Source organism: Mauremys reevesii, linkage group 11 (genome assembly GCF_016161935.1).
Source record: "Mauremys reevesii isolate NIE-2019 linkage group 11, ASM1616193v1, whole genome shotgun sequence".
NCBI classification, from domain to species: Eukaryota; Metazoa; Chordata; order Testudines; family Geoemydidae; genus Mauremys; species Mauremys reevesii.
In genome coordinates, this window is record NC_052633.1 from 19,945,259 (window position 1) to 19,958,444 (window position 13,186).

Sequence of the window (13,186 nt, forward strand, 5' to 3'; positions counted from 1 at the left end):
AATGCTGGGTACATTTATGGTGCTGTATAAATAATTAACTATAAGTACAGTGGTGCTCACTAGCATTACATATTAAGTGCTATGATCTGATCATAGTGGATAGGCAGTAACTTGCAGAAAGGTAATTTTGCTGCCAGCTGATGCTTTCACATAACAATCATCACTATTTATCAGTGTTTAAAAACGCTTAATCACAAACCATCGCACAATTTCGAGGCACAGTTCATTCACATTGACTGGCAACCTTTGCTCTAAACAGGCCCAGGATTGGAATAGCTAGGTTGTTGCAGGACAGGATTGAGCCTGAATTGGCACAGATGTGTGGGAAGCTTGTTTTAATGCAAGTTCTAGCTGGTGGTATCAGTACCTCATTTTCATGAGCACACAGGTCAATTTATCTGCCAGTTGGCAACTTCCCATTGTGTTACTGGGATCATGCAATAGAGCTGCAAGATTGCATTGACTGTGCATTTATTTCCCATACCTTTTATAGCCTACCTCTTGTCTTTTCTCTGTCCAGTCAGAAAGCACTTTTCTGCTTTTAAGAGCTAGTAAGGGCATAGCAGTTGATAGCGTCTATATAGGCAGCACCCTCCCAAAAAAAGCACTTCTCAGCTGTGCAATGTGTTGCCTACTTGAGAATTTCAGGAACTGATTCCTAGCTTTTATAACATGAAACAAGATGAATCCGATACCAGGAGACTGACCAAGTAACAATTGTTTAATCTCTGGTGTTGATTACTTTAAACTACAGCCAAGAACTTCAAAAGTGGCTAGTGACTTAGGGTGCCCCACTTGAGATGCTGTTAAGGTTCCTGATTTACAGAAAGTACTGAGCACCTGCCATCTGAAAACAAGGCCCCATCAAGGATTATGTAATTTGGTCTTCAGAGAGTTCTAAATGCCCAATATAGCCTCTGAACCTTGATTTGACCTGGTCAGCTGTTCCCGTTAGTTTGTAACAAAGGCAACTTTCTGAGGCTGTAATCATAGTATCAGTTGTGCTACAATAAGATCTATTTGTATGTTGCAAATAATACTTTTAATAAAAAGGGTTCAGTCTGTAAATGTCTTTTTCCCCAGCACCTGAATAGCCACAATCCTACCACAAGTACAAATAATTTAAAACATGACACCAGGACTTGCCTTCTAGCACAGGGTAAAATCTAGAAGACTTTACTTAATTTTTAATCAGTCCTCACTCAGGCAAAACTTTCCCCGAAGGCGGTGAGATAATTTGTCTGAATAAGGATTGAGTGGAGAGAGGTCCCAGAGTTGGGCCCAGCAGACTATGCAATTCCATTGTGACAGAGCTTGCAGCAGAATTCACCCCCACCCCCGCCACAGAATTGGGCTCTAGAATCTTGTCTTAAATTTTAATTTTTAAAAAATGATTCTTACGGTCGTGGAGAAAACCACAAAACCGAGGCAGCATCTAATGCCTCTGTCTGCAAAGAGGCTGAAACAATAGCTCCAAGTGATGTGAATTGCTCCATTTATCTCCCATTGATGTGTCCCATGTTTTTATTATGGTGGGTGGGCCAAGGTACAGATTTGAGGACTCCATAGTCCCCTCAGTCCCCAGCAAGCTCCCACTGATGTCACTGTCTTGCGGAGGCGGAGTACCTACGCTGATGGGAGAAGCTCTCCCATTGGTGTAGGTAGAGTCTTTGCTGCAGCAGCGCAGCTACACCAGTGCACCGTTTAAGTGTAGACCTGTCCTGAGGTGTAGCTGTGCTGAGTAACACAACTCAGTATTGCCAACACCAAGTGTTCAAAAATCATGTCAGGCCTTTAAAAAAGGTTTAAAAATAATGTTTTAAAAATGTGGGGTTCTTTCCAATTGCCTTCTGCTTTCTGAGCCTTTGGGTCACAGGCATGTCATGCTTTCAAGCTTTTTCTCTGCAACCATGAGGGCAAAAAATCAACTTTTTTTTTTTTTAAATAAAAGCTGAGATTCTCATGTTGTAACCAGATGATTCCAGAAGCTGGGCCTTTAACATAAGAGCTGGGATAAAATCATGAGATTAAAACACTGCTCCTGAATTTCTCCTGTTTGCCCCCATTTTTCTCCAGGGCAAAGCTCCCGGGGTCTGCCCTGTTATATCTGCTTATTTAAGCAGAGCTGAATCCCTGAAACAAACAGACCTTTATATCAGGACTGACAGGGCTCTGTGACAAGTAAAATGCATTTCAATATGACAGACCTCTCCCCTCTTGGTCTTCATGGCATTGGATGTGTTGTGCAGTCCGTGCATTCATTCCCTGGGGCCAAGGGTGTAGCTTGTGTTACACTCTAGTGACTATTTCAGCTGATTGACGGAGTCTCAGAACATTCAGCCCTCTTTGATTCTAAGGAAGGTGGCCCTGATCTGGGCCCTTATGGAAAGGGGAGCAAGCTGTGGGTGAAATGAGGGCAGAGGGAGGGACCTTAAAAAGGAATTAAAACTCCCACACTTGATATGCTCCATATGATTATTAATAAACAGAAATGCATTCATAAATACTTAGAATCATAGGACTGGAAGGGCCCTTGAGAGGTCATCTAGTCCAGTCCCCTGCACTCATGGCAGGACTAAGTATTATCTAGACCAGGAGTGGGCAAACTACGGCCCGCAGGCTGGATCCAGCCTGTGAGTCATTTTAAGCCAGCCCGAGAGCTCCCGCTCGGGAGCGGGTTCTAGGGCTTGCCCTGCTCCGGCGCTCCAGCCAGGGTGCTGGCTCAGGGGCTGCACCATGTGGTTCGGCCCCGCTCCAGCTGGGGCACTGAGTCTGGGGCCACACCACATGGCTCTGTCCTGCTCTGGCGCTGTCGCTGGGGCGCAGGGTCGGGGGCCGCACCACGCAGCTCCCAGAAGCCATGGCATGGTCCCACTCTGGCTTCTATGTGCTCCAATGGCCCCCTCCGGCAGTCCAATGGGAGCTGCAGGGGTAGTGCTGTGGATGGGGCAGCGTACAGAGCCTCCTGGCTGTGCCTCCACATAGGAGCTGGAGAAGGGACATGCCACTGCTTCCAGGAGCCACTTGAGGTAAGCGCTGCTTGGAGCTTGCACCCCTGAGCCTCTCCCCACACCGCAACCCTGCCCCAGTCCTGATCCCCCTCCCACTCTCCAAACCCCTCAATCCCAGCCCGAAGCACCCTCCTGCACCCCAAACCTCTCATCCCCAGCCCACCCCAGAGCCCAGCTGGAACCTACACCCCTTCCCGCACCCCTGCCCCAGCCCTGATCCCTCTCCCACCCTCTGAACCCCTCAGTCTCAGTCCAGAGCACCCTCCTACACCCCAAACTCCTCATCCCCACCCCAGAGCCCACCCCCCCAACCAGAGCCCTCATTCCTTCCTGCACCCCAACCCCAATTTTGTGAGCATTAATGGCCCGTCATACATTTTCTATTCCCCGATGTGGTCCTCAGGCCAAAAAGTTTGCCCACCCCTGCTCTACCACTTAAGTTAGCAGCTGTGAGGCCAATCAAGTAACTGCTTTTCTCCCCTCCTGCTGATGATCCAGCTAAAATGCGATTTGCTGAATTGGATACAGTACTTGCCATCAGCCCTCATACACCCGAGTTCTCTACTTTGCCAAAAGAGCAGTGTTCCTAAAATCAGTGTCTTGCTGTCTTTCTAGCCTTAAGGATTTACGGTTTGCTTCTCTTTATGCTAGAGATGGGTTGAACCAAAACCCTAGATTTTGGTGTTTAAAATCTGTATCCAAATTCTGCAACTCTCACCCCGTTCTGGGTTTTGGGTCTTTTTCTTATATAGGCTCCTGTTACCCCCCACCCCCGTCCTGATTTTTCACACTTGCTGTCTGGTCACCCTAAACAGGGAAGGGGGTGGTTTTAAAAACTGAGAGTGAAAAAGCTGCTTTTTTTTTTTAAATGTCTACTAGTAGTGTTCCACCTTTACATTGTAGGTCAGAGGATCAATGGATTAGAAAGCCTACAGTAAAACAGAGGTAGCCCAGCTGATTTTCAAAACTTGATATGTTAAAAAAATCTTTTCTGTTGAAAGTATGTGAGGGAGAGGGAAGTAAATGCAAAATGAGGCTGGGAGATAAACTCTAACTGGAGCACACTGGAGCTATCTTTGGTGCCCCTGTTATCCACACAGTAAATTAAAGGACCAGTCTCTTTTCAGACTTGCCTAAGACAGAGAGACCCTCAGTCTTGACGTTTCCACTTAAACAACTTCATCAATTTTTATTCCTCTATTTTCAAATAACGTTGAGAATTTTTCAAATCAACGTCTTTCTTTCTAATATTTACTCTTCCTAAATACTGTTCCACAGGTTACCTAAGAGAGGGTTGCTCTACCAGATTAGATCCTGCCTCCAGTGATGGCCAGTATGGGATTTTTCAGAAGAAGGTGAACCCCCAGACAAATTATAGGTATACTTAATCTGAATAGCTGTACAAATTGTGGAGAAAATCACCAAGGGATGCTGGGAAGAAACACATCTAATTCTTTCCTCACTTGATGCAAAGCAAGCTTATACTGGGCCTTTCCGTAAATATTTTATGTGCACTACTTCCATCTTGCCTCTGTATTGAATGTACAAAACATTGTCATATATCGCACCTTGTCATTCATTTCTTGCCTCAAAGGGGAGGTTTCATGTGGATTTATATGAAGGCTGGTTCCTGTTTTAAGGGGTAATCCACAGTCTCCTGCAATGAAAATGAGAAAATCTGGATCAGGATATAGATATAAAAATATAACACTTTCTATATATTTTTATAGAGTGATTTTAATGCTCTTCTAAAACATGCTAGATTGACAGTCCTGGAGACTGAAGTTGTCTCTCTGTTACAGAAATGTTACAACATAAGCAGTGTAAGTTTCCCCACAAGACCCTGCAAATATGTCCCTAGCTGAACTCTTTAGTGGTGAGAGGATGCAATAGGCTCCATGCGCAACCAATCCTGGGTTTCACTGATAAAAGTGCTGTAAAGGTGCCAATTGTGTTGGTAGATTCAATGATGCAAAATGCCTGAATACTGGAAAATTGGCTAATTTAGCACTGGAGGATTAAAAACTGCATAGCAGGAATTTACTCTGTTTAGGGTCTCCCCCAGCATTGGTCCTGTGTGTTTCAGCAGCATGGTGAGGTAGGATTTTTGTCATTTGTGTGTCAGTGTTGGGAGGCAGAACCAAGAATTCTAGTTATCAGGTTAATGAAAGCAGCTGTCTCTTGTCCTGACGTCTGTCAGTGCCTGTGTAAATGGGCTTAGACCGGGAGACTCCAGAGTTAAAACACTGTGCTGTATCCAGAGCAGGGTCACAGTCACGGCCTCTTGTAGAAATTACCTAAAAATGTAAAGGACCAATCTGAATGTGACATTCCACAGTCGAGCACCTACCCTTTCCTCTTTCCTCTGAGAACTCCTCACTTCTCAACTTCTTGCTTAAGCTCATCTGTGGGATCTTGTGCGATACACTTGAAGGGCCACTGTGAAATCCCAGAAACAACTCAGAAAACACACTGTTTGCTTTCTAGCTAGTAAAGAGCTCCACATAGGCATGGCAGCTTTTCAAGGAGTAGACAGAGGCAGTCTGGCTTTCTACTATTTCCTCTTCCAAACAGGATGCTGTAGGGTTTTTATACCAATTAAGTTCAAATACCATCAAATATAGTTGGGATCTTTTCATGTGATTACTTTTCCACAATCTCTTTTTGTGGGACCATTTTGTGTGTTTTTTCCTTTCTCATCTATATTGAAAGACCCCCTCCAATCCAATTACAAACATTCTCTTCATGGAGATTTCAAGGTAAAAAAATGTCTGACTGCTAGAAATACTTTATGTGCTTTTGCTCAGACATCCAAGAGGGTCCTATAGCATCTTGTCCTCTAACAGTAAAGCTCAAGCCTTTACCCACGTGCTATAGGAGAGAAATCTTTTATGATGATCTTGTAGACCAGTAGTGTTTAGATTTTTGTAACAAAGGGACCAACTTGACCTTTGTGATCTCATGTGTTTTAAAACTTCTCTTGAATCCCTTTGGCTAGAATGGAAAATAGCTATAGTGAGATGTGCCTGAATGCTTAAAAAGTTTTGTATAGAGGCTTTTCTAGTCCAACCTAATAAAGACTTAGACTGAATAGCTTGCAGACCAGTTGGCACACAAGCCATCAACTCATCCCAGTCTGTCACTAAACCTTGGTGAACGTGTGGTGACTCAGTTGTTCCTGCTGAAATCCTGACACAGGTATTACTTTATCAAAAACAATTTTACATCTCTTTTTTAAACTGAATGTGAATTTAAAAAATTGATTTCACCTCCCTATCCCCCCACCCCCACATATTTAACAAAAATGTTAAGGAACCATCTCATGCATGAAAGTCTTCTCAGAGCTGGGATAGGTTCAGAGATATTTTCTGTGTGAAAAACTCCTGTTTGTGGCTGGATCTTAGAATGAGAAAATGCCACCTGTCCAAGTGTACTAATTCTTAAATTAGTGTACTGATGTGCCTTCCCTTTAGGGAATGATGTTTCTCCTCCCTGTGGAACCTCTCCAGTAGAAAAGTCTTCTCCAATTGAAGGAGCTTTGCACCTTTGAAAAAATATCACTTTTTCAGATGAGTTGATGGATCCTGTTATTCAAATAGCCTCTTACTGCAGAACACAGAATGGGAGAACTTCAACTTTACCCACCAGAATGTGCCAAACACCTGACCGTGGTTCCTCATGACTGATCTCTGAATACAAAGACAAGGTGGATGAGGTAATCTCTTAAGAATGGCCATACTGGGTCAGATCAATGATCCATCTAGCCCAGTATCCTGTCTTCCAATGGTAGCCAGTGTCAGATATTTCAGAGGAAATTAACAGAACAGTGCAATTATCCATCACTTGTTATCCAGGCTCAGCTTCTGGCAGTTAAAGGTATATGGATACCCAGAGCACTGAGTTGCCAGTTGTGTCTCTAACCATCTCAGCTAATAGCTATTGATCTATTCTCCATGAATATCTCCTGGCAATGAGTTCCACAGGTTGACTGTGTGTTATGTGAAGTAGTACTTCCTTTTGTTTGTTTTAAATCTGCTACCTATTAATTGTGACCCCCTTGTTCTTGTGTTATGTGAAGTTAAATAATACTTTCCTATTCGCTTTCTCCACACCAGTCATGATCTTCTAGACCTCTCTCATATCCCCACTTAGTTGTCTCTTTTCTAAACTGAAGAGACAGAGTCTTTTTAATCTCTCCTTATATGGAAGCTGTTCCATACTCCTAATTTTGTTGCCCTTCTCTGTACCTTTTCCGTTTCTAATAGAGCTTTCTTTTTTCAGTTGGAGCAACCAGAAGTTCATGCAGTATTCAAGGTGTGGGCATATCATGGATTTATATAGTGACATTATGATAGTTTGTGTCTTATTATCTACCCTTTTCCTAGTGGTTCCTAACTTTTGTTAGGTTTTTTGACTGCTGCTATGTTTTGAACAGACATTCTCAGAACTATTTACAATGATTTCAAGATCTCTTTCTTGAGTGGTAACAGCTAATTTAGACCCATCATTTTGTATGTATAACTGCAATTATGTTTTCCAATGTGCATTACTTTGCACTTAGCAACATTTGAATTTCATCTGCCATTTTGTTGCCCAGTTACCTAGTTTGTGAGATCCTTTGGTAACTCTTCACAGTCAGCTTTGGATGTAACAATTTTGAGTAATTTTGTATCATCTGCAAACTTTGCCACCTCACTGTTTACCCCTTTTTCCAGATCATTTATGAATAGGCTCAACAGCGCTGGTCTGAGTACACATCCTTGGAGAATCTCACTATTTACCACTTTCCGATGGAGCAAGAACATTAAAATAATAGATGCTGGAGTCTAGCTGTGGTGTGGTGTACAGAGTATTAGTGGTGACTAGATGTTATGTCTTGTAGGCAGCTTGATAGCTGCCTATCAGTGTTATAATTTGAACAGAGTAAGTGTGTACAGATTGAAGATATACATTGGCTGATTAGTCTAGAGGTGGAAAGAGAGGCTGATTTGTGCATATTGTAGCACCTAGATTACATCTCAATTACAGCTAGAGCTGGGCTGGAGATTTTTTCCAGTCTGTGAGAGTTTTGGAGATTTCCTGATTCCAAATCATGATGAAGAGTCAATCTTGAATTTTCACAAACCAATAAACTGAAAAAATTCCTGGGCAGATCAATGAGAACATTTCGTTTTGATGTCTGCCTTTTATATTTTTAAACTCTTAAAATAATAATATGGAAATATGGTCACCCTGCAACTCCCAGCTGCCATGGGCAGAGGGGGAACCCCATAGCTCCCAGCCACCACAGTGGTGGGGGAAACCATGGAGCTGCAGACAGGTCACAGCTTCTGTGAATTTTTGTTTATTGCCTGTCCATGACTTTTACTAAAAATAACCATGGCAAAATCATAGCCTTAATCATGAATACCAGCCCATGTGCCCACTGCACCCTGTGAGTTACCAGGCTCCCCTCTCCATAGCCCACTGGCTTTCATTTTTTATAGATTTTTTTTTAAAATCCATTTTGTAAATTTTGGAATAAATACCGATAAATTCCTGGGAAGAAATAATAATAATAATTAATAATAATTAAACCCTTGAAAACAAAGGGCCTTAACAACAGTATTGCTATAGGCAGTATAGGTAACAATACCTTCAGTTAAGGTCTTTTAATGCACAGTGCCAGGCAACCTAGTTTTTACTTGCTTATAACTTTTTGTCAAGCTTGAATTGTTTGGGATTAAATTTTCCACCCAGAGTCTCTGCCTCAGGCTGAGTGTCTGGTTCTGTTTTTGCTTTAATTTCTTTGAAAGGTTCAGCCATTTCCAAGAATGAGGTTAGGGAAAAATATGTCCTTTGCCCATGTTAAAAATAAAATACACAAATTCTTACAACCAGTTAGTCGGGAAGCTCTAGTGTCTACATGCTTTGGAGCAGGGTCTTGGAATGTGGCAGGAGGATGGCTTTTGTGTCAGGGATGTGCTTGTGACTATTCCCCCCCACATTAAGATAAGTTTTATAAACCTTTAAAAAAAATCTGTTTGCATGGTCCAAATAGTCCAGTGAACCTTGTAAGGGTGGTGGGGAGGGAATATGTAATAAACATGAATGCTTTTTTTCTACTTCACATAACACACAGTCAACCTGTGGAACTCATTGCCAGGAGAAGGATACTTTAGTAACTCTGCCCTCTGACCCTGCACAAGATTTTTTTTAAAATGAACAACAAGCCACTCCAGGGTGTGCATGAGCAGGATTCCTGTGAGGGTATTCTACTTCTTGTGCCTCCGTGGGCACCCCAGGCTTGACACAGTGCCCACTGAAGTCCACAGGAGTCCTTCCACTGGGGATCATGTCCCAACAGGCTAGTAATGTAGATTTTATTGTGGCTTATTTGGTAGCCTCTATCATTGTCCTGTAGTGTAAAGGGTCATTGGCTGTAAAGCATGGGATATTATCAAAGAAGTAACACACATTCAGACAACCACCATTATGAAGCATGGTTTAAAAGCCAGTGCAGATGGGGCCTTAGGGGAGTTAACTATCCCTGAAACTATTTTTTAAACATGCTTAAAAAAAAAGAGTATCATGGTTAACACAGTTTGCATCCATAGTTAACACGATTATAAAATGTGTCACACATGATAAGGGCTTCTTCAGGGGGATACTTTAGCACTGCTTGGTCTAGAACAGTTCTTAAAATTAAAAAAGCCCTGACTATAATGAATAGGGAAAACTGGAAAAAAGGCTATTGCCTGTACAATTCTGGAGATGTGCTTGACAATCATTTCTGTACAGAGCTATTTCTAGCAAGGTTAAAATTATAGTTTATAGAAGGCCCTATTCATTCTACAAAAATGATCAAATTCAAACATGGTTCTGAAACATGACCATGCTCCTAAGTCTTTTGACCTAGGCTAAAACCCTTTCCCCAACACCATTTTGAAACGATATTTTTTCATTCCATGCTGCCAAGAGGAAGGCTGTCTGGGTTCTATGATCAGGCAGAGGTACAAGCACGTTTCCCAACTGTGTTTGTCACTTCTGTTGTGTAGGCATGATAAGGTAGGTTAAGAACAAGGTCTTAGCCTTTATTCTGAACTCTCTTGCTCTAGTGGGTTTAAATGGGATCCTTGATATCGTCAGAAAATATCTCTGTGGGTTTATATGGATTAAGGTTAATTTTGTGTCTGACATTGAGCACTCAGACCAAATGTCAGGAAGGCTCATTTCAACCCTGACCATAGAAAAAACCCACAGGAGGAGGTGCTGGGGGAGGAAATATTAGCAATGGTTCTCTCACAGAGATCCCTCCATGTCCTCCTGTTTGCAGCCAGAGGGTGTATTGTCTTCTCAGGGGATCTCGGTAGGACCAGAGGGGGAATGATGTGCATTGCACCTGCCTGCCAAGCCCCCATGTCCTGCCTCTGCAAAGATCCAGGACCCCATGGAGAGGCCTACACAGGATCCAAAGGGGATGTAGGAGGGTACCATGGAGGTGACAGTCTCCATTGCATATGGGAGGACAGATCTGTGCATAACTGGCACTTTCCATGTACAGTTCTAGGGGGCATAAATCCTGGGTGCTGACCAGTTAATGGCAATAGGTGACCTTATAAAACCTAGATTCTGCCACTGGCTGCAGAACTTTGTTTGAAGATAGTAAAGATAGTTAGAAAACTTAACTTTTGAAAGATGAAATCTAGATGTTCTACATGTCTTCTTCATCAGTAAAACAGGTTAAAGCAATCTAATTGCAAGCTCACCCTGAGCTCTGAAAGTTAAGCTGTGCAATTCTTTCTTCTTTCATCAGCCACCACCAAGATTATGGAATCAAATCTCAAAGTGCAGCTGTGCTCTCAAGCAAGACTTTGTTAAAAAGGCTTCTTTGTAATCAACAGTCCTATCTCCTGTGTATAGCCATAGCTTACTTCAGTGACACAGTCTGTGCTGCTCATAGACTTTAAGGCCAGCAGGGACCATTGTGATCATCTTCTCTGGGCTCCTGCACATCTCAGGTCACAGAACCTCAGCCACCCACTCCTGCAATAGACCTATAACTTAGGGCTGAATTTTACTGAAGTCCTCAAATCATGATTTAAAGTCTTCAGGTTACACAGACTTTACCATTTACTCTAATTCAAACCAGCAAGTGACCCGTGCCCTAGGCTGCAGAGGAAGGTGAAAAACCCTCAGGGTTTCTGCCACTCTGACCTGGGGCGGTGGCAGTGGGATTCCTTCCTGACCCCAAATATGGCAGTCTTGCTCTTGGAAGACTCAGCCTAGCTAAGAAGAATGAGCTGGATTCTGTTCCTTCTTGTGTATCAACATAATGGTCTACCTGTTACATCTGTCCAAAGCCACTGAAGACAACGGGGTTTGCATAGGTGTCGCTGAGGGCAGACTCTGAACATACTGGAGCAGCACAGGTGTAACTGAACCCCTAACTTGGCCTTCAGGATTTCTGTTACCAGTGGGGATGCCAGAGAATGAAAACCCAGCTCTCTGACACCAGAGTGAGTTGGGCACTTAGAAGAAGCATCCACTTACTTACAAGCTTGCAACAGTATTGACACTGGGGTGCTGTCAGTAACAAACATTTGCTTTAACCAGTAAACTATGTAAATAATACAAAGAAAACACTTAGATACAGTAACAAGATGGTGCAAATTGGGTGGGTGGGGGGGAATATGGTGCAAAGAGGGTGGAGGATGGAGTAAGGTGGCTTTGTGTCACCTTTGCTCTTTCCCTGATCAGGTCTGAGCAGGAGCTGCTTTGGCTCCTGACACTACTTAAGGCAACTTGTGTCCTCTGCCTATAGCTACTTGTGGGAATAGCTGGAGTGCAGCAGAGCTCTGAGAATGCCCTGACTTCTGTGGACAGTGGTGAAGAACTAGTTGGCGAGGGACACTATGTCTGGGGAATTCCCAATTAATGGCCGGCCCCTTCACTCCAGTGGAGCGGGCACAAAGGGGTCATAGTTGCAGGGATGAATTATATCATTACTGTAAAATACTGTGGTACTTTCAGATAAGGTCTTCACTGGGGAGCAGAAGCACTTCTCCCCTTTGAAAAGATCTGGGTTTTGAGCCAGAGATTAAAGCAGCAGACCAAAGGCTGCTGTGCTGTGGGCTTCTTTGGTCAAATGGCTTGGCCATTCTCTAATGATACAAGCCAGCTACTTCTGTAGTAACCGATCATTTAAACCTCCTCATGCAAATTGTACTGACCTTCTTATCATGAATCACACCTTCCTTGCAGCAGCTCTCTAGCTCGCCAGCACACATCTTGGTTATTCTTGGGGAAACAAATCCTACTGTCTATTGGCTGCTTGGCACTAACCACTCTCGGGCTTCTTTTCTCGTGAGACGGCCCTTTCTCAGAACAAATCATTTTCTATTCCCACAAGCTCGTATCCCTTTCAGTTTTTGGAGATTGCATGACGTGTCTATCAGAAGATGACTCACACTGGCTGTCTGAGGCACATAGCACAAATACTTGAGCAGATTATAAATTAGCCATCTCTTTTTGAGGCTCACTTTAAAGGAGAGAAGGACATTGTTTATACTGGGCAAATTCCACAGCAGTTTTGTAACCTCTTTTAAAAGTCAGCTACACAATCCAGCATCCCTTTTAATAGCCATTCCATCATCTTACCTATCCTAGAGCACAAGTGAACTTGCTGTGCAAACATTAGCTGTGGTGGCTGAGTTGGCAGAAGTTACCCTGTCTCAGTGAAAAGAACAACACTGATCTGGATCTGATTTTTATTTATTCAGTTTGTCTGAAACTTTGGAGAGCCATGCATGCCATTTCTTCCTCTTGGAAAATAAACTTCTGCAGATTATGTGTCCTTACCTTTATCTGGAACGAAGCTAAACTGAGCAGGAACTTCTGCATCTTGGACAGATCCCAAGAGGGACAGACAGACAATTTCTCCATCAGGACCCATTATGAGGCTGCCTAGTGAAGTACCATTATAACACTCTTGAAAACATAAAGATGAACATTGTTACTAATACACACCATCCAGAAGGACACCTGGAGACCTACTGCACCAATGTTCATTGCATGAAAACATCCTTCTCAGTAGCTCTGTGCTTGCATCCACATTATCATGTCATAATTAAAAACAGGGTGACTCTAAGAAAGCTCTGTCCATTACAAGAGATGGGTTGGAACACAGCATTCAG

The 13,186-nt window shown here is 43.0% G+C and overlaps 1 protein-coding gene and 1 long non-coding RNA gene across 3 annotated transcripts in view; one reads left to right on the forward strand and one right to left on the reverse strand.

Moving 5' to 3' along the window:
• The window catches only part of KIAA2012 (KIAA2012 ortholog), a 91,694-nt gene that overhangs the window by 42,228 nt on the left and 36,280 nt on the right, over nucleotides 1-13,186 (reverse strand). The window contains exons 11-12 of the mRNA XM_039493713.1: nucleotides 12,852-12,980; nucleotides 4,580-4,668 (exon numbers count right to left, since the gene is read on the reverse strand). Of these exons, the coding sequence (XP_039349647.1) occupies nucleotides 4,580-4,668; nucleotides 12,852-12,980 (218 nt within the window). The remainder of the gene's footprint in view (nucleotides 1-4,579; nucleotides 4,669-12,851; nucleotides 12,981-13,186) is intronic.
• The window catches only part of LOC120374294, a 44,663-nt gene that overhangs the window by 28,116 nt on the left and 3,361 nt on the right, over nucleotides 1-13,186 (forward strand). Inside the window, exon 3 of one of the 2 annotated variants that reach the window (XR_005585988.1) lies at nucleotides 4,290-4,389. The exons of the other annotated variant lie outside the window; for it this stretch is intronic. This is a non-coding gene — a long non-coding RNA (uncharacterized LOC120374294). The remainder of the gene's footprint in view (nucleotides 1-4,289; nucleotides 4,390-13,186) is intronic. 2 annotated transcript variants of the gene reach the window in all.